The sequence below is a fragment of the Ctenopharyngodon idella genome, chromosome 21 (genome assembly GCF_019924925.1).
Source record: "Ctenopharyngodon idella isolate HZGC_01 chromosome 21, HZGC01, whole genome shotgun sequence".
Taxonomy (NCBI): domain Eukaryota; kingdom Metazoa; phylum Chordata; class Actinopteri; order Cypriniformes; family Xenocyprididae; genus Ctenopharyngodon; species Ctenopharyngodon idella.
Window position 1 is genome coordinate 12386612 of NC_067240.1, and position 22174 is coordinate 12408785.

At 36.3% G+C, this 22174-nt stretch overlaps 1 protein-coding gene across 1 annotated transcript in view; it reads right to left on the reverse strand.

Moving 5' to 3' along the window:
- Positions 1 to 22119, reverse strand: part of nnt (nicotinamide nucleotide transhydrogenase) — a 41576-nt gene extending 19457 nt beyond the window's left edge. Inside the window, exons 1-12 of the mRNA XM_051877700.1 lie at positions 21951 to 22119; positions 19239 to 19435; positions 15993 to 16222; positions 13680 to 13897; positions 13022 to 13109; positions 12745 to 12833; positions 11246 to 11433; positions 8925 to 9058; positions 7460 to 7651; positions 6396 to 6549; positions 4937 to 5098; positions 1699 to 1809 (exon numbers count right to left, since the gene is read on the reverse strand). Coding sequence (XP_051733660.1) covers positions 1699 to 1809; positions 4937 to 5098; positions 6396 to 6549; positions 7460 to 7651; positions 8925 to 9058; positions 11246 to 11433; positions 12745 to 12833; positions 13022 to 13109; positions 13680 to 13897; positions 15993 to 16222; positions 19239 to 19392 — 1720 coding nt within the window. The 5' untranslated portion in view covers positions 19393 to 19435; positions 21951 to 22119. The remainder of the gene's footprint in view (positions 1 to 1698; positions 1810 to 4936; positions 5099 to 6395; positions 6550 to 7459; positions 7652 to 8924; positions 9059 to 11245; positions 11434 to 12744; positions 12834 to 13021; positions 13110 to 13679; positions 13898 to 15992; positions 16223 to 19238; positions 19436 to 21950) is intronic.
- Positions 22120 to 22174: the final 55 nt, after the last annotated feature.

A 22174-nucleotide genomic window follows, 5' to 3' on the forward strand; every position in this document is an offset into this window, starting at 1 on the left:
CAACGCATGTGTATCAGTATCAGTATTTTGGACACCTGCATTATATCTTAAAGTGACAGCAGCCTAATATTCCTACTGTCTGTGTTTTTAATGTTAATCAAACAACAAAAGACAAGGAAATCACTCACTGCTCTTGACTGAATAGTTTTTGTAACTTTAATGTTTTGTTCTCTTTAATTTATACAGTGAAGATTATATGCAGTGTTATTTTACATTTGATTACTTTATTCAATTTTTGTACCTAAAAACTACTGTTAGATACCTAAATAATCTAAAAAGCGCTGTTTATTTTATTAGTATATTTACAAGCAACAGCACAAAAATACATTAGAGCAGTTTGATTATTTGTTCTTTTTTTTTTTTGACAGTAGTCCTTTTTCACTTTTTCATTTCATCACTTCATTTTTAATTTCTTTTTAAATTGTATAAAAAAAATTATATATCATCAAAATTAATAATGTCACTTTTTTTTTTTCCAAGTTCTAATTGAGTTGCAGAAGGATGCCACGAAGAATGACGGGAGTCACTCACCTGCTGCTCATTAGTGAAGTATTTTTAAACAGCCATGTGATTGCATTTACATTCATTTTCCTGGCTTACGCCGCCCTAACAAAGCAACTTACTAGGACGATTACCAAACCAAAGCTTTTCATTTTAAACTCAGACGGATATCCAGTTTCACTCAAACCTTAGTGACCCGTTCCTCTGAGGATCCCGGTAAAATATTTAAAAAGTAAATGCACTCAGACGGTTGAACACAATGTATACAGCATTAGAAAGAACGTTCCGTTTTCCCACAATTAAATGTGAAGGATATCCAGACATTACAGCTGGGGCCAAAGAATAAAATATGTTTTCATTCCTGCCATTAATGGAGCAGGTTCACCATAAATTCCTTGTCTTTTATTGAAATTAAATTGGAAAGGGCAATTGTTATTTTTTCCCTGCATGCACTTGTAACAATAAAAACGGTCGAAAAAAGGGATAGGAAAAAGCGACTAGAATGTCCATATTTCTAACTTCCAAAGGTTTATGGGTAATGGGACTGTGGGACGAAACATCATGTATGAGGAATGGAAATAACAAAAACCATCTTTCAACTGAAATTAAACACCTGCCTTCTGAGAAGATAAATATATAAATTCAGACACTTTATGCGCTGGAACAGATATCAAAAAGTTGTTATTGTAGCATGATGAAAAATGTCTGTAAAAGCCTAGTAGCATGCCATTAAATCACTAACACACCCTCTGACCTGGACTGGCGTCTTGGCCCACCGTACCAAGACTCAGGATGAAGGGGTCACTGGATTCAGGATGGCATTTTGGCCACCTTCCCACTTTAAGCCATTTTTCCCCCCCCTTTTCCTCCTTAATGGCCCTATTGGTTGGTTTTGAGCATAGCCTGATTTATGACATGGCCGAGGCTCTTTGAAGCAAAACTGCCGCGCTGACATTTCCTGCTTCAGGTGTGAGGTTTGACGAACTAAACTATTCCACCTGGAAGGAACGGAATACGCCACCCTTCTCACGAACACAAGATGCAGGGCAGCCAGAGGCCAGCGGGCGGCCCAAGTACAGAGCCCTCACCTGCTCGCATCAGTAATCTTACTCGACTTTCAGCCTCTGACATTTTAGTGATGTTTTATCTTTCCTTTTGCTGTTGGCAGGTATGGCATCGTGTGTTCAGTGCACTCACCAGCGATGTTGACAGAGGAGATGAAAGCAGCGAGTACGGCCAGGGTCTCGGCTGTGCAGCTAGGAAGATATCCACCACCCATGAGGGAGAGGCCACCAACAGCAGTCAAACCTAAAAACACGCAGCATGTTATTTTTCACAAACAAAAACAATTTAAACAAGTATTTTAAAATAATGTATTTTTCTTGAAATAATAAAATCTTAAAGGGTTAGTTCACCCAAAAATGGAAATTCTGTCATTAATTACTCACCCTCATGTCGTTCCACACCTATAAGACCTTCGTTCATCTTCAGAACACAAATTGAGATATTTTTGATAAAATCCGATGGCTCAGTGAGGCCTCCATTGACAGCAAGATAATTAACACTTTCAGATGCCCAGAAAGCTACTAAAGACAGATTTAAAACAGTTCATGTGACTACAGTGGTTCAACCTTAATGTGATGAAGCGACGAGAATAATTTTTGTGCGCCAAAAAAAAACAACAAACAAAATAACGACTTTATTCAACAGTATCTAGTGATGGGCGATTTCAAAACAAAGTTTCATGAAGCTTCGAAACTTTACAAATCTTGTTTCGAATCAGTGGTTCGGAGCGTGTATCAAACAGCCAAAGTCACGTGACTTCAGCAAACGAGGCTTTGTTACGTCATAAATGTTTCAAAACATTTCGAAATTTCAATGATTCACGTGACTTTGGCAGTTTGATACATGCTCCGAACCACTGATTCGAAACAAAAGATTCGTAAAGCTTCGAAGCTTCATGAAGCAGTGTTTAGAAATCGTCCATCACTAGATATTGTTGAATAAAGTCGTTATTTTGGGGGGGGTTTTTTGCACACAAAACCGTATTCTCGTTGCTTCATAACATTAAGGCTGAACCAATGTAGTCACATGAACTGTTTTAAATATGTCTTTAGTACCTTTCTGGGCATTTGAATGTGCTGTCAATGGAGGCCTCACTGAGCCATCGGATTTTATCAAAAATATCTCAATTTGTGTTCTGAAGATGAATGAAGGTCTTACGGGTGTGGAACAACATGAGGGTGAGTAATTAATGACAGAATTTTCATTTTTGGGTTAACTAACCCTTTAATGTATTTTTAAAATACATAAAAAGTATTTAAAATTAGTTTTAATTATATTTTAAATATTTTAAATTAAAAATGTTTCCTAAAAAAAAAAAAAAAAAAAGAATAAAATAATATATTATTGGGTGCTGATAACAGCTACTACACTAAAATGAACTATTAGCGACATGTTGACTGCAAAAATTAGCATTTTATCAAAATACACCATTAATTTTGAAAGGTTAAAATAAATGAATGGATTAAAATAACCAAATAATGCATGTTGACAGCAAAAATTAGAATTCCACCAGAACACGCCACTAACATTGAATGGCAATGAGGCAACTGAGAGATCTAAGAGAATAATTATTGAAAAATATGCCACATTTCATGGAATTTGCATTTGTTTACAGATTTGCTTCTCAATTGTGACTATTTAAAGTGAGAAAAACAAGACAACTGTCCCAGTCATTTTCCCCTTCCACTAGAAGAATTCTTACATCATACGTTTGACACTGGCACAGCACTCAAAACAAGCCGTTTGTAACTCATTTTGACCGGGAATTAACGAGGACAACACTGGCATCCCAGAGGGAAATCTGATAACCATCACCTCTTTAATCGTTTTCAAATGCTTCCGCGGCATTGAATCGACTGACCAAACCTGAGGTGGCCCTGTTAGTTAGCGGTATCTTAAGTCAATGAAGTGTGTAACTGTTGGTAAGCATTTCCTCTCACTTTGTAATTCTGCAGTAACAATTGATCACAGACCAGCTTGCAGGCCAAGAGCACGCTACCACAACACTGCAGGAAACGCAACAGACGATTTGTAAACCTACACAGGCACGAACCGCCACACACGCACCCAGACATGCAGAGGTCTGGATATCTGTAAAATAAAACTCTTGGATGAAAATGAAAGATGTCGGAGCTCGCTTGAAATCCACAAACGGATTGCTGCTGTTCTGACGGCTGGATAATATTTCTGACTTTCTATGATCACGGAGGATAAAGCGATGAGGTATTTGGAAAGAAGGGTCGTTTTAAGCAAATGACACATCCGTTAAGTCATGGTCACATCAGCAAAATGGAACCAAAACCAATATCTAATAGACTACGTTTGTCCGTAAAGATTCCTTGGCTCAGGCGACGTTCAAACAGTCATATCAAGAGATGTGGAGTCATTCTGATTCACCAGTTTCAGGTAGATTAAAGAACGAGAGATGAACTCTACTCCACCGGGAGCAAAAGAGTAACTTTATGCTTCTGGAAAAGTTCTCCCACACTTTCAATGAGAATGAGAAATTCCACATTAGTGGCTTAACGTCTCGGTCACTTTTGTGAAAGCTTCATTACTTTTGGCACTGAAATAAGCAAATTCCAACTCGCTCACGTTTCCAGGCCTGTGAAAGACAGTCCAATAAGTGTCAAATATGTTACACCTCATACACAAATAAGACAAAGAAAAGCAAGAGACTGTCTAATAAACCAGTTCACAGGAAGTGTACAACGGTTCTAATTGCTTCAGATGATTCCCCACACTCTCGATGTGAAGTTTATAGCTTTCTTGACATAAAGGACTCTTTCATGCAGACCACCAAGGACTTGTTAAAAACAATGAAACGTTTCCTGGTTTCTCAGCCCGCTGAGAGAAATGAATAAAAGCTTAATGAAGCACAGAAGCATCCTTGATCTGCCTGGCTGATGATAACGTCTAGACTAATGAAGAGCCAAACTCGCCGCCTAACGGGTGGGCTATGTCGGTTCATCACAGGCGCTAATTTAAGGGAGGGGGGAAAAAAAATAAATTAGGTGACATTTTCTGCCCATTAAAGCAAGTAGCTAATTCACACCCACTTGAGAGCTCCCCATAGCTAAGGGGCAAACTCAGATTAAGAAAATGGAACGCTTTGATGACCTGTGCTTGAGAGAATTTTCACATTTTAATTTGTCTCAGAACACTTTTCACTAATATATATATATATATATATATATATATACACACACACACATATATACACACACGCAAAATTTACATTAAATACATAAAAAAAAAAAAATACATAGGGATATATGGCAAAGGGAAAAACATTTAATTTAGCAATAATTTAGCAATTACTAAGCAAATTATATATTAAAAGATATATACGCTTTATTTACTAACTTACCAGAAATGGCATTTGTAACGGACATAAGTGGGGAGTGAAGAGCAGGAGTGACGCCCCATACAGTGTGGTATCCCACGATTCCTGCCAGGCCAAAGGTTGTAACCATCTGGGTGAAAGCAGCATTGGGAGCCGCCAGCCCAAGGCCGATCGCTGAAGCCAGACCTAAGTAGAAATAACAAGACATGTTAAGAATTTTTTTTTGTTTTTCAGTAAGGATGTAAGTTTTGGTCATTTTCACTGCTTAACTATTTAAACAGACAAATAAGCCAGCAATATGTCCCATTTATACATCCCAGAATCCTCTTAAAACGGCAATATTACTGTGGGTCATGTACACTTGACACCTCGACTCTAATAGTGGGTAGGGGTAAAACTGTGTAAAACTGAATACACCATTTAAATTTTCAACTTTTTAGTTTGTAAGTTGGTAAAAAATAAAATAAAGAAATAAATATATATAGTTTTATAAATAAATACATGAATAAATAAATACTAAAATAAAATACAAAAAAAATAATTATACCTGTATTATTTTATTATATATAAGATTTTATATTTATAAATAATGAAATATGTTATTTTTAATATTTAATAATTCCACTGGGGGTGTGTTATTATTGATAATAATAATAATAATAATAATAATAATATTTAGTAGATATAAATAAATTGTATTTTGGGATGATCAGCCACTGGCCATGAGGGTAAGAAACCTTCTTCACCGTGACAGGCATACAAAGCAGGAGGGCAGAACCAACAGCATCACCATTTTATCATCCCAGTTTCCTGGCATCCAGATGCCAGAATGGGCCAAGGTGATGTGGAAAATAAAACAGCTTGTGCTGCAATTAGGTGACCAATCACAATTTCAAAAAGGCAGCGATTTTGGCCTTTCCGAGCAAGTCAGGAGTCCCTGTACCTAAGCTCATACAGATACAGCAAACCATGAAAGGGCAGGAAGATCTCATTTGCATGTTTGTTTATCAGCCGGTGTTTATTTACGTGCGAGTTGTATTTGTGGCTTGTCTGAGTGAGGAAGTGAGCGCTTTGATGTGAAGCCAACGTTGCCTTTCCTCACACAAGTGTTCCTCAGGCGTCTGCAACCAATAGAATTCATTTGTGTGCCGTTTGGTTTAGCAGAGCTTTGGAGTCTAATCACATCTTGGGACAAAGCGGGCAAACAAGGGAGCTGCTATTTTTGGAATTTCTGAGCAATGCAGATTGCTAAAGTAGATAAAAGGAAGAAAGTAAAAATCGGATTAATCTCAAAAGCAATAAAGGGGGGCATTTTAAATGTACAAGACAGCCTTATTAACATAGTTCAGTGTCAGAGACCACCAATGCAGCAGTCTCTTCCTCTTAAAATGCACGGGGAGCAGCTTTCATATTAACCCCGGGGGACCCGCAGAGATCCGGTGGGAAGAGGGAGGCCGAAAGGGCAGCCCGGACTGTGATTTACCTCCGCTGTAAAGCCCAGCCGTGGTGAGGGTGGCTCTGAAGGGTGAGATGGCAGCTGCCCTTTCCTTCTCCAGCTCCTGGACAGACTTGTGTTTTGTAGGCGCTGCTACTGGGACGTTGTTAGGTGGTGGTGCAGGGAAAAGCACTTTTCCATCCTGCAGACAGACAGACAGAGTGAAAGCCAGAACTCAAAAAACACCACCACAACTCTTTGAAAGCTAAATAAGCGCCAGAGTGATATTGAGTCATAAATTTTAAACTGCTCACATGCTTGAGCTCAGGGGAGTCAAACTCATTTTAGGTCAATGTTCAGATTGGATAAAACGTCATCTTGTGTGGGCCAAATTTTTGTGTTTGTTAAACCTTAGTGTATCCATGGAGAGTGAATGCACAACACAAGTCCATCATCAACTTTGATGCTTATTTCACCAATATTATGGCATACAATTATTATGGTAACAATTTACAATAAGGTTTCATTAGGTAATGTTAGTTAATGCATTAACTAACAAAAAAAAATTATAATAAATATTTTAACTAATATTTCTATTAGGATAGGTTAATACAACTGTTCATTGTTAGTTCACAATTGTTCAAGTCTATTAAATAATATTAACAGATACAACTTTTAATTTTAATAATGTATTATTAAATGTTAAAATTAACATTAACTAAGATTATAAATGTTTAAGAAGTAATTTTTCATTGTTATTTTATGTTAACTAATCTAGTTAACTACTGTTAACAAATGTAACATTGTAAAGTGTTACTGTTATTATTTTTATTATGTAATTCCCTTTTTTTTTTTTTTTATAATTTCTTATACCTGTATATGTCAAAACTCAAAGTGGGAAAATAAACTTTTGCCCTGGGACAGTTGTGGCACCCACAGATCCAATTTCAGCTGAAACACGTAATTTTGCCAGAAGTTTGAGAGTCAGATGTTGCGTGCAATTGAAAGAAAGGTTCTACCGATTTAAGGTGCGACTTGTAGCATGCAACACAAAATAAAGGGTTTATCTGTCCTCCTGTAGCTAAGAACATTGTGGGGAAAAAAAGGTTTACCTTCATAACTACTGAACCTCGGATGACGTGGTCCATTGTGCCGTAATCGAAGTCGTTTTTGACATCAAAGTAAAAAATTTCCTTGTCTGGGCTGATGGCACGGATGAGTTTGATGATGTTGTTGGAGTATAATGTGCTGGCCTGAGTCGGGAGGCGACTGGGAAGATCAGTATAGCCAACATGGATCACACCCTAGAGGAAAGTACACAAGTACATTTTATGAAATATATCAAACAAACATATGAATATTCTGTAGATTAAGAAAAATCACAGTAAAAACAGAAATATTGTAAAATAGCATTACCATTTAAAATAACTGTATAATTTAAATATATTTTAAAATGCAATTTATTCCTGTAATGGCATTATGCTGCATTCACGCCATGTCATAATTACCATCATTTCGAGATGACAACAAGTGACGTTTTACTCAGAGCCGTTCACTCAGAATTATGCGTTTTATGGCAAGACTATCAACACCTAAATTCAAGGGGACATATCATGAAAATCTGACTTTTTTCATGTTTAAGTGCTATAATCAGGTCCCCGGTGCATCTTCCAGCCCAGAAAATGCGAAAAAGGACAACCCAGTAACTTTGTTTTGGCAAGTCTTTCTCTGCAAGCATGTGAAAAAAAAACGAGCCGCACAGATTTCGCTCCCCTTGTGACATAGGAAGGGGATCTTATTATAATATTACCAGCGCTGCATGTTTCCACCCGTGGTGCCGCCATTTCGTTTTCGCATGTGAAAACAGTGTACCAGTTCTAAGGTCATGGCAAACGTGTGAGCAAAGCATGATAACTGTTCTGTCGTTGGCTGCACAGAAGAGCACAGAACACTATTTAGAGTCTCGTTAGCTTGGATAGCCTACAAGTTGACCCTGGCAAGCTCGATTGCTAAAAAAAAGAGGAGCGTTTCTATCAGAGCGATATTTTGGAAAAAATATTAGACCATTCACAGCATTTGATAGCAATCATAAACTTTAGCCCGGTGTGTATGACTCTTGTTTGGCAAACAGGTACGCCATGTATAGTGGCCGTCCATTTGGGTTTTGCACAAAAGATTATCATGATAGTCAAAGAGTTGAATCAACTCCACAGCAACTACATAAATTTATCCACTAACTCTTCAGAAACATCCAGTTGCATTCTAAAAGTTGTAACTTCTTCCCGAGTCTCTCCATCAGTGTCCGACTCTGGTTTGAACAATGTAAGGGTGAACACCATTACTGACAATCGTCATTTTGGCTGCGGGAGATTCTCCAGCTTTGTTGTTGTTGAGCATTTGAATTTGATCAAAAGACCAACATTTACATTTATTAATTTAATGCATCCTTGCTGAATAAAATTAATCATTTCTTTTAAAAAAAAAAAAAAGACTCTTACTGACTACAAATGGTAGTGTACCTGAACCTTCCTGACAAACACATGAAGCTCATGTAAGCTGCAGTTGTAGTGTACTCACTTTGTGAACAGACAGTTCTCCAGGAACCGTGGTCTCGATGTTGCCCCCAGCCTCTGCAGCCAGATCCACCACCACTGAACCGTCTTTCATGGTCTCCACCATTTCCTTAGTAATCAGCACAGGGGCCTTCCGACCTGCATAATAATTTCAGTACAGTGAGACTAGTAAACTAAAACCATGACTGATATGCATTTAATAAGACTCGTCTGATGTGCCTTTTATCCATGCAACCTAATATACTGATAAGCTGCTTTGCGGCTTGTTGGTTTTAAAAGAAAAACGCTATTCTGATAAAAGTGGAACAGATTGCATGCGTTTTACCAATCTGAGCGTGCTAAAAACTGCCAGGTATGCAGTTTGTTTAGGAATTAAGTTCTAAAAGTCCAACCGGTGGCTCTATAGCTTCAGGGATGGAAATAAAATAACATTGGAGTGACACCAGGAGTGTGCATGAGCATGTAAAAGTCACAGGAACTGACTTTGAGTGCCAGCGGTACTGAACAAGCAACACAGAGTGGAAAGAACTCTCTGCCAACCTAAAGCAAGAGCGACCCAAAGCAACTCTTATGACACTTTGTAAACATTCTGTGTTATGGACATGGCCTGATTTTTAATAGCTTTCAGTCATGGAGATTAGGACAACACATGCTTCAAATGAACACAAGGCACATCTGCAGCCACAGAGCTGTTAAATTGGTAATTGTGCTGTACATAATTAGCTATGCTGGTTAATCCATTTCTCTTTTCAAGTGCCAATGATAGTCATATGCGTATTAAGCTAAAGATCTTAAGATAAGCCAGGATCACAGTTAAAGGAACAGATAATACAAAAACTTAAAATTGACATTATTTACTCACCCTCATGTCGTTCCAATCATTATGTCATTATTTTTTCCATGAACAACAACAATAAAAAAAGGAATTTAAGAATTTTCCCCCCATAGAATGACAGCTCATCATGATCAGGGACAGACAAGCTCCAAAATGGACAAGAAAGCTTTATAAATGCACCATAAAGTATTCCAAAATATTTCTCAAAAAGAATATAATAGACTTAAATTAAAGGGTTTCTTCATTCATCTTTGGAACACAAATTAAGATATTTTTGATGAAATCTGATGGCTCAGTGAGGTCTGCATAGACAGCAATGGTACTTCCTCCATCAAGATCCATAAAGGTACTAAAAACATATTTAAAACAGTTCATGTGACTACAGTGGTTCAACCTTAATATTATAAAGTGACGAGAATATTTTTTGCGCGCCAAAAAAAAACAAAATAACTTTTTAACAATATCTAGTGAAGGCCATTTTCAAAACACTGCTTCGGAGCATTATGAATCTTTTGTGTAGAATCATGATTCGGATCGTGTATCAAAACGCCAAACTGCTGAAATCACGTGACTTTGGCACTCCGAACCACTGATTCGATTCGTAAAGCTTCGAAGCTTCATGAAGCAGTGTTTTGAAATTGGCCATCACTAGATATTGTTAAAAAGTCATTATTTTGTTTTTTTGGCGCACAAAAAAATATTCTCGTCGCTTTATAATATTAAGGTAGAACCAATGTACTCCCACATGAACTGATTTAAATATGTTTTTAGTATCTTTATGGATCTTGAGAGAGGAAATACCATTGCTGTCTATGGAGGCCTCACTGAGCCATCGGATTTCATGAAAAATATCTTGTGTTCCGAAGATGAACGAAGGTCTTATGGGTGTAGAAAGACATGAGGGTGAGTAATAAATGACATTATTTTCATTTTTGGGTGAACTAACCTTTTAAGTTATTATGCAGTGATAACCTTCAGCTCTCAAATCAACTGTGGTGACTACTACACAGGTTGGACAATGATAACAAACCTCAAAATGGCATTTTATTTGAGAGCCACAGTACAGTTAAGGTAATGAGTAAAAAAATGGCTTAAATTTGACTTAAAAGCTTTCATACAGCTTCAGAAGACTTATAATATAGCAAATATAGAGTCTCATGGACTATTTTATGATGCTTTTTGGGCCTTTGGAGCTTGACAGTCTGATCACTACGACAAAAAAAATCTATGCATGGGAAAATCTGTATGAAGATTTGTGCGTTTCACAGAAAAAGAAAAAAAATAACAGCAACACAATTTATAATGACATAAGGGCGGGTAAATAAAGAGAATCCATTTCTGGATGAACTATTCCTTTTAAAGTCAAATGATGGAAAAATAAGAGCATGAGCAAACAAGATCACTTATGATCTGCAAGAGTACATACCATAGAGGGCATGTTATGGAAAAAAAGGAAATGGGAAGGGAGTGAATGTTGCAGGTGTGCGTACCAGGGATAAGTGCAGTTGTGATAATGATGTCAACATCTAAACACTGCTTGGCAAACAGCTTCATTTCTGCTTCTATGAACTCCTTGGACATCTCTTTAGCGTAACCACCCTGGCCTTCTCCTGACTCCTTCACATCCACCTCTAAGGGTTCAGCACCCAGGGATTTAAACTGCTCCAGTGCAGCAGCTCTGGAAGAAAAGGACAAGACTCCATGACTAATACAACACTGCCACCGAGAGGAGACTTGCTGGAACTGAAGCTGATGGAACTTGGTGAAATCAAGGAATTCTATAGAATTCTTAGAATTTTATGGAATTCATGGATTTTATCAACATGAAATAGAAATTGACAATTCTTATTGTACATTTTTTTTTTTTTTTTTTTATAATTCATGTGCCCTTGTAATTCTTTATTAGAATAACTTCCCTTCCCTCTTACAGCTCTTTTCTTTAATTTACTGGCACAAGTCAAACTCCAAGACGTCGTTGCAATAACCCTCTGCCATGGATTGAGTCTTGCTTCGGATTTGACTGAAAGATTGGCATTCTGTCACCACAAGCTTCATGCTTTAATAACTTCAATATACTTGAAGTGTGCACCAAGCACTAGGAATATGCAAGTATTGGATATCGGTATTGGCAGATATTAAGTATTCAATGACTCAGAAAGGATTGGGGGAACAAAAAAAAAAAAAAAACCTTGACCGGGACCCTATTTTTTATTTATTTTTTTTTCTCCCCAAAGCACAGAAAGGATAAATACACTGAGCTTGGCTCTAAAGCTGTAAGATTACAGTCTTTAGTAAAATAAAGCTTTTTAAAATCTGCACATTTCAAACCATTTTAGCAGGATTAGCAGTGACATCACTGTTTTCTTGCACAAGAATTTTTTTTTTTCCACTTCATTTTTAAATAAAAAAAAAATTATAAAATAAGTCAGCACATTTAATGTGTTGTGAAGATTCCAGTAAAGCTTTTTGTATATTATAGCACCACCTACTGTTTGATGGATGACCGTGCAAGTTTCATTTCATGTTAGACAAAAATAAAACATTTATTAAATCAAAAATACAGTAAAAACAGTAATACTGTGAAATATTATTATTAACTTAAAGTTTTCTATTTTAATTTATTTTTCAAAATGTAATTCATTCCTGTGGCAGCAAAGCTGAATTTTCAGCATCATTACTCCAGTTTTCAGTGTCACATGATCTTCAGAAATCATTCTAACATGCTGATTTGGTGTTTAAGAAACATTTCTCATTATTATAAGTGTTGAAACTGTTGTGCTGCTTAATATTTTTGAAAACAAAGATACATTTTTTCAGGATTATTTGACGAATAGAAAGTTCAAAAGAACAGCATTTGAAGCATTTTGTAACAAAGTAGAAGTCTTTACTGTCACTTTTAAGCAATTTAAATGATCCTTGCTGAATAAAAGTATTAATTTTACCAACAAAAAAAATAAAAATTGCAAGTAACTAAGTTATGACTTTTTACCTGGTGTCAAATCCCCTGACAATGGCACCCATAGCACGGGCAGAGCCAGCAGCAGCCAAACCAGCCACTCCACCTCCAATGATCAACACCTGCCAATAAGAACAGCCTTTTTAAAAAAAAAATTCAAACTCTGAAATAAACAGAAAAATCTAATTTGGGAAAGTATGAACAGTGCTAATATCTTCATCCAAGAACTAATGTGAGAAATGTACCGCAATGAATCAAGCAAACTCAAAATAAGCACTCAGGACATGTGTGCAGTTATGCCAGCACATACCTTAGCAGGAGGAACCTTCCCCGCGGCTGTGATCTGACCCGTGAAGAAGCGGCCAAAGTTGTTGGCTGCCAGGACCACGGCTTTATAGCTGCCAAAAAAAAAAAAAAAAAAAAAAGAAAAGAAAGATGCACATCAGTCATGGCCACTGATGAAGCAGGAATCAAGACATATAATGTATATAAATAAATTTTTTAATAAAAGTTTCCTGCAATGTTATACCTAAATATGTAAATAAGGCATATCTAATTAAAAAGGCACTAATTTGCATACATTTCCAGAACAGAAATCTTATATTGGATTAAGCCAGGTTCAAAATCTTGTTTAAAATATAAAGGTCTAGAGGTTTACAGAGAGGATTTTGGTTTTTGTTTTAATCACTCCATAAAATACGGTCAGGAAAAAAAATTTTGTTGGAGAGAAGAAAACGAAATTCGAAGTACCTCGAGCCGGGAAGAGAACTCCGGTCTCTGGAGGCGCAGTTGCACTATATGTCGGAGAATGCCCACAAGGCTTCTGGCTTCGACATTATTATTTTTTTTATTATATAACACGATGTCAATTACTAAAATTAAAACATCCATGCAAATACTAAATGCTTTCCATCATTACACAAATTAGGCAGCTAGTCTTTTGTGTTTTTGGTTTTAGATGGCCTTACCCAGCAATGTTGGCCATGGAGCTGAGGGCATCATAACCCTGAGCGATAGTAACACGGGGCACCTGGTCCATGGCCAGGACGGTGGCTTTGCGCTGGGACAACAGGTCCATCAGCTCAGGGTTCTGAGCAGGATAGATGAAACTGACGAGAGTGGATCCTTCACTCATGAGGTCGGCCTCATGAAGTCCCAGAACAGAGTTCAACATCGGGGCACGCACCTGTGGCAAAAAGGTGGAGAGAATAAAGCCTGTTTATACTCGCAGCGTCCGCATGAGTGCAAAGGTGCGCGTAGCAAAAATGACGTCAGCTCGGTGGCGTGCGTTGATTACGCAAGACTCCATTTCGTAAGGCGGTGTGCACTGTATTTTGTGTAACTTTGCACGTGTCTCAGCTTCCGATGCGCGACTTCGAGGCAACTCTGGCCGAGCAGATACGTTTGTGTATGTCTGTGTCTTACATTTTCAAAATGAGCCTACAATAGCAGAAAAAAGCATTTTTAATGAAAATAAAGTTCCAGGTTTAATAAAAATTCTCATAAAATGAAAATGTTTAATGAAATTAGAAAATATTAAAGAGATTGTAGTTTAATTTACTTTTATACATATGTTCTCATATCCACATATTTTGTTATAATGTCACAAGTAATAATCTCAAGGTTTACTGTGTTTTACACAATTCTTTGATCCTTTGGTAGTGTGGGTTTGGTGAAGCGTACTAACAACAAACATCATAACATGTGTCCTCCAAACTGACCAACAACCTAATCAGTTTATACATGGTTTATATAAAAAAATAAATAAAAAAAAAGTTAGTGTCCCAGACAGAGATGAACAGCTTAAATAGGACTATAATACAACCAGGGATTGTTCTATTAGCATTTTGGTACCTTTTATTTAACAAGAGTAAATACAAAAATGTTAGCTGTTTCTGATGCAGAAAAGTTAGTTCATGCTTTCATGACGTCTAGACTAGATTACTGTAATGCATTATTAGCTGGTTGTCCTGCTTCCTCAATAAACAAGCTACAATTAGTACAAAATGCAGCTGCTAGAGTTCTTACCAGGTCAAGAAAATATGATCATATAACACCAATTTTATCATCTCTTCACTGGTTACCTATTAAGTTCCGTATCGATTATAAAGTACTGCTAATGACCTACAAGGCTCTAAATGGTTTAGCTCCTGTGTACTTAACCGATCTTCTATCGCCCTACAATCCTTCACGCTCTTTAAGATCACAAAACTCTGGACTTCTGGTTGTACCTAGGATAGCTAAGTCCTCTAAAGGAGGAAGAACGTTTTCACATTTGGCTCCTAAACTCTGGAATAGCCTTCCTGATAATGTTCGGGACTCAGACTCGCTCACCCAGTTTAAATCTAGATTAAAGACGCATCTCTTTAGCCAAGCATTCACATAATGAATCTCATCAGATCAATTGCACATGACTATCTTTGCTTAATGTTATGAACAGCAGCTACGCTAATTATTCTCCATTTGCTTTTCCGTTTTACCTCGGGACGCCCGTCCCAAGGTGACTAGAGAGTACATTAGCTTCAGTTTGGTTCCAGCCTCTTAAGAAGACCTCAGATGACCAACACTTTTGAAGAGACGGCGCCAACTCCTGCGAGGACTTCAGAAGACGCAACATCTGGATCAACACGCACATTCCCAAATTTCTATATATCCTAATTATTGTTAATATGTAATTCATTTTTCCAGGAGCTCTTTGCTTCTACCTTCAATTAAATTGCTAACAGAGATTGTAAATTAACTGCATAAATTATTACATTATTAGCTAACTGCATTCTCTAAATTGTAATGATGACATGCATTCTCTGTAAAGCTGCATTGAAACGACATGTATTGTGAAAAGCGCTATACAAATAAATGTGAATTGAATTGAAAAAATAGGTTTAAGATTTGTTTTATTACAAATGTTGTTATAATGACTTTTGCATCAATAAAAAAATATTTTAGAGCCCAAAAAATAGACACAACACATGACAACAACAACACTGTTCAAGTACTTTGGAGTTTGCCGCACTACTGTTGACAGCCCATTCTGAGTCCTGTCAAGCTACAAGTTTTGAGTACCTTACTTCTCACTGCTGCTTCCTGATGGTTTAGAGGATAATTACTCCGAGTCGCCTGCTGTCATTTTAAAGAATAGTACAACGGCTACAACTATAAACACCTGATCCGTTTGGGGAAGTGCACACGCAGTCAGCAGAGGCTAGCGTTGCGGAAGTATAAACAAGGCTTGAGTGTTAATGGAGACTCGGTTAAGTGAAGGTAAGATTAATGAACAACACCTTAAGTAGAACATCAGATGAAAAGACATCTTTGACGTCCTTGATGGTGGCTCCTGCTTTTGTATACATGTCGTCGGAGAACTTGGCAGATTCCCCAGCACCAGACTCCACCACCACATTAAAGCCCTGCTTGATGAGAGCTTCCACTCCGGCTGGAGAGATGGCCACTCGACGCTCATTCTGAAAGATTTCCTTAGGAACGCCAACAGTCAGCTGTTTGTATGGAATGCCTGCAGGAAATAACAGAATTACAGAATCAAGCAGAGCCTGGAGAAGAACATATTTCTAAGTGCACATGCCTAATGCAAAAGTTCAACAGGTGGGCCCTGCACCAGTAGCACTAAAGAATCTTTACATTGTATTTATAACACAATTATGTAAAAAAATACTGTATTACTTTTTATTAAAAAACAATCACAATATTTACATTGTATTATAATGTAAAAAATATTATTTTATTTTATTATTTGTATTTAGACTACAATAATAATAACAATACATTTTATTTTATATTTTAAATTCTATAAAAATAATTTACATTGTATTATGTATAACAATGTATATTTATTATTTAGAATACAACTACAATAATACATTTTATTTTATATTACTTTATATACACTATAAAAATATTTACATTGTATTAAGTAAAACAATGTATTTTTATTTATTTTTTATTTAGAATACAACTACAATAATAATAAATTATTTTATATTATTTTATATACTATAAAAATATTTACATTGTAATATAATGGAAAAAATACTTTAGATTATTTTTCATTTAAAAAAATTACAATATTTACATTGTATTATAATGTAAAACAAATAATATATTTTTATTTTATTATTTGTATTTAAAACAACTACAACAACAAATTTTATTTTATATTACTTTATATACTATAAAATATTTACATTGTATTATGTAAAACAATGTATTTTATTTATTTTTTATTTAGAATACAACTACAATAATAATAATAATAATAATAATAATAATAGTATTTTATATTACTTTATATACTATAAAAATATTTACATTGTAATATAATGTAAAAAATACTTTTTTTTTATTAAAAAAAAAAAAAAAAAAAAACTAAACTACTGAAATATAATGTCTGATTTTAAAGTACAACAGCTTAAGTCATATACCAATATTGTGATCCTTTAAATTTTTTTAAAATGTTCCTCTTTGTCAGCTAAGCTCAGATTAAATTAAATTATAATTTTAGAGAAACCAACACCTCAGAAACAACGTAACTCTCATGGCCAATATAATCTCTTGAGACTATTTCGAAGTCAAAGAGAGGTCAAAGAGTAAAGCTGTACAATAAAGATAAGCACCATATACGGGAGCAGAAACAACTGCCGAAGCAGTTTTTAAAGGGTGGTAAGAAGAAACGTGTAAAACCTTTGAGACCTTTGTGATGGGCTGGAGGTTCATGCAGTCTCTGTGAGACTTGTGGTTTTACAATTGCGTGCATTTTTACAGTAAGACAAGACCTTGTGACTTTTGCAACAGCTCCAATTCTGCAGTCATATTTTCAAAAATAGAATTCAAGCTATAAAACAGAGCATAACTGGGTTTTGGCATGTGTAATAAAGTAAATCAAGTTGAATTTTTATGCAGAGCTTCGTTTTATGTGTTTTGGTCTGTAAAAGATGTGCAAACAACATGTGGTCTAGACAGGCTGAATATGCATCAAGAAGTCATCCAAGTCATGTCCTGCAACTGGTAGCAGGAGGTCGCTTGTGGAAAATTCCACCACAGGTCTGATCTATAGATAACAACAACATGAGCTCACGTGAATCACAGACTTGAGCTGCCTGGAGGTGGTTAAACTGGGCCACAGACCACAAAGGCAACTCAAAAATGATTTGGACACTTCATATGTAAAATGCATGAATGTCACTGCATTAGATATCAAACAACAAACCAAGTGGCATTTATTATTACAAAAATTACATTAAGTTGTTGACTGTGACTATTCTTTTGCTGCCTTGGAAATCTGTGCTTCTAGTGTGATATCTTGTTATCAAACGCAATTCAATTCAGTATGGCATAAGTATCTAAATGTGTTTGAGAACTTTGTCACCAAGGTCAAGTTTTACATGGGGTTAGATTTTTATTTAAAAAAAAAAAAAAAAAAAAATCCAGGATGCATTAAACTGGCCAAAAGTTACAAAGACATTTAGAATGATTTCTATTTCAAATAAATGTTGTTCTTTTCTGCATTGATGATGATAAGAAATATTTAAGCAGCAAATCAGAATGATTTCTGAAGGATCATGTGACAATGAAGACTGGAGTAATGGCAGCTGAAAACTCAGATTTGCCATCACAGGAATAAATTCCATTTTAAAATAAACTGTTATTTTAATAATATATTAAATATATTAGTTATTTTGATAACATTATTGTAAAGCGTTATTGTTATTTTAATTAATAATAAATAAATATATTCGTAATATTTCACAATATTACTGTTTGTACTGTATTTTTGGTCAAATAAATGTAGCCTTAGTTAGAATAAGAGATTCTTTTTTAAAATCATACCGACATAGACACTCTTGAACAGTACTATAAATAAAATTAAAAAAAAAAGAAAAGAATTAAGTAGTTTAAATATTTTTTTTAGCATTTCCAGATGTAAATGGAAACAAAGTGAATATCTGAGGCCCAAAAACTTCTTATGGCAGTCATCATAGACATGTGTTACTTTTCCCAGCAGGCATGCTCCTGCACAAGCTGTGTCAGTCCTGTTTCCTCAGCTGATACAGTGCCAGAAATAACCTGCCCCAGCTGTCATTACCATTCTTCCCCCTTTCAAAAATTAATGGCTGGTCCAAACATGTGCTGTATCCAAGCAGCCAGCACGCTACACAGGTCACTTACAATACACTCATTCATATCCTGGGACCTTCAACGCAGGTAATAGAGGCAGAACAATCAGGGCAGGGACACAGTGACCTTGAAGGTCACCGCATACGTACATGGACTGCTACAGAAATATTAGCAGAAGGGTAAGAAGTTTGGGAATGTCTCATTTGCTTTTGTCATACATTAAAACAATCTGAGGTAAAACAAATTAATGTTTATACATAAGCATAAGTGAACCATATTCAAGGTCTTTCAGTCAACTCGTTTATTAGTGTATACTGAGGGAAAAATATCTCAACCAAACATGATTTTAGGACCTAAAACCGAATGTCTGAAACAGAACATGTTTTAAAAAAGGTTACCTGGACTAGCGAGACGACTGAGGGCTTGATGGGTCCTAAAGAAGCGCACACATGGTGTCTTCACCGCCCGCACACTATGCAGCTTAGCACAGGCCAGCCCGGAGAACAGGGGGCTGGAACAGCTGGTGGCTACCACACGCAGAAGACTCGCCATCGGAGACACAAGGAGGAGCCGTGCAGTTGGAATAACCCTCCTCCTACATGTGAGGGAGAGAGAGAGAGGGAGAGAGAGAGAGAAGGGAAAAAAAAAGTTAGCCTGATGACCTATCCCACAATGCTTCACTTTGCCCCAGTAACAGCAGCTCAGCTGTTTACCCACCTCCAAGGTGACACACATATGCTCAAAATTCACACAAGTGAGTGACTGGGCATATTAAGTCACTATGTCCTCACACATTCATAAAGTAAATATCTTAAAAACACTACAGAACAAATCAGCATATTAGAATGATTTCTGAAGGATCATGTGACACTGAAGACTGGATTAATGGCTGCTGAAAATTCAGCTTCGCCATCACAGGAATAAAATAAACTTTAAAAAAGATAAAAAATAGAAAACGTAAAAAGTTATTGTAATAAAATTTTACAATATTTTTGTTTTACTGTATTTTTTTTTTTTTATTATTAAATAAATGCAGCCTTGGTGAGAAAAAAAAGTTTTCCGAACTTTTGAACAGTAGCATACACATATGCTATGTAAGCAATAAGGTACGAGAGGCTGTGCTGTATCGTGAATAAGTCACAGCTGAAGGGCGTACAGACCAGTAGCGAAGACTTTTACATTGAAAAGACTGAATTGTTGTGAACACGAAACAAGACGCAACTGACAAATTCTTTGACTAGCGCTGTCAGTCACGGGAAAACCCCTTAATTGTTAAAAGGACAGGATAATACATTGGATATTTAAACAGATTTTAATAAACTCGCTCACTCGATCTTTTGTCACAATACACTTCTACATAATACAGTAAGCTTCAATGAACAATATCAATTGAGAACATACAGTTTACGTTTAAGAGTGGTTGCTAAGGGTGTTGTGTAGCGATACACAGAACCGTTGGGTGAAGCGGTCATAGCCGTGTTTTATCGTGAATAAAACACAGCTATTGACCAATCAGAATCAAGGACAGGAACTAACCGTTATATATATGTGTGTGTGTGTGAGAAGAGAGAGAGAGATGGTGGAGAAAAAAAAAAAATCTAAAAAAAATTATATCTTTACACATTTTGTTCCCGTTTCTCCACTATATCTCCAGTTTCTAAACAACTTCATGGCTCTTTGCAAGTCCATTTGCAGAAACACAAAACCGATCAGTTAATCCACAGGGTTAAACAGTCAAGGGCACGCAGAAGCAAACACTGAAATGTGAAGTGAAGTGAAGTGTATTTGTTTAGGTAAGGACTGTCTATGTGAATGTGATAAGGGTTTTTCTCAGTGGGCCAGTGTGGGTCACACAGTAGCGGTTTACAAACAGGAGGCCTTTTACTGTAGGTCTATGACACCATAAACACTGTCTGCATATATTCTGAGAATATACCAGAATATACTAAATACACAAAAAGAAAAATTAAGGACAATTTTTTTTAAAAAATAACTTGCATGTTGTTTTGTAATTTTTGATAATTTTAATCATTCATTTTGATCATTTTAATCATTTAATCATTATACAGTTTTGGATTAATTTTGCAATATTGAATATTATTATTCTATAATTAATTTTCAAAACATTTAAATTTGGATACTGACAATATGGTCTCTCAGGTCGAACAGGTCATCACAGCTTTAAAGGGTACAGCCATGTGATGCATTTAAAACTAGCTACTTTTCATGCTAGGTAAATTTTAAATTAAACAAATAGTTTATGAAACATCTAATAGGTCTCACAACAAAATAAATAAAAAATTTGTGCTTAAAAAGACAAGAGAAACCCAACGCGTAGTGTATTCATGGAACGTCCCAGTAATACAAGGTTTCCACTTATACACCCTTTTAAAAATATACATGCATCCCACACATAAAAGCAGTGCAGTTGTTATGCGTGTATGAGGGCGTGGGAAACAATCAAATCACCGATTTAATTAAACGTGTGCAGACAGACTCTATTGGATTATCGTGCCAAATACAATCCAATTCCAGCACCACGTCACCGGACCAGAGAAGTGACACAAGTCTCTATCAGATGTGGGGCAACACTTATTGACCCGTACACTCACTTTAATTTATAAACTACAAAGTTTGAATGAAAATTGCAATATTCAACATATATGGTGAGGGGAAAACGAGTAGCGCCAAAATAACGGTGATCGTCCTTGTGTCTAGAGTTTGTTATTGGACACTGCAGAAGTCATTCATTCAAACAACTCAACGGCACAAGGCACAGAATTTCCGGATAGCGTATTTTCATTCTTATCATGCGGCTCAAACAGCTATATTCAATAAAATCTGTTATGAACCACTAATTCAAAAGCATGAGTTTGCACGTCTTTTTCCGGCAGAGAAATGCGGCTTTGGGATCGACAGAAGGCGGGCACAAGCACTCATTTCCCCTTCTTTCCTTTTCGTAACACACACTAGCTTGATAGCTACACAGAGAGCAATAACTACATACTATTGTTTGCATTAAGGTACCAAAGTAATGCATGCCCTAATGCATTTCTTACGATTAATTGACAATGTGGCGGGGTTCGATAATGAACAATTTAAATTCTCACCGAGACGAGACAGAGCATCAATGAGCGACCTTTGAATTGCAGGGACGCAGAGTTTACAGCCGCCACCCGGAAGCACTCGCGCTCACCTCTCTCTGCACCGTTTCTGTGGTTTCATTCGACCGTCGCTCAACATATGTAAATCAGTCATGTGCTATAGGCGTTTGTTAACAAGATTGAACACAAACTAGTTTATGATAATTAGGTATATTTTAGGCTTAAAAAAG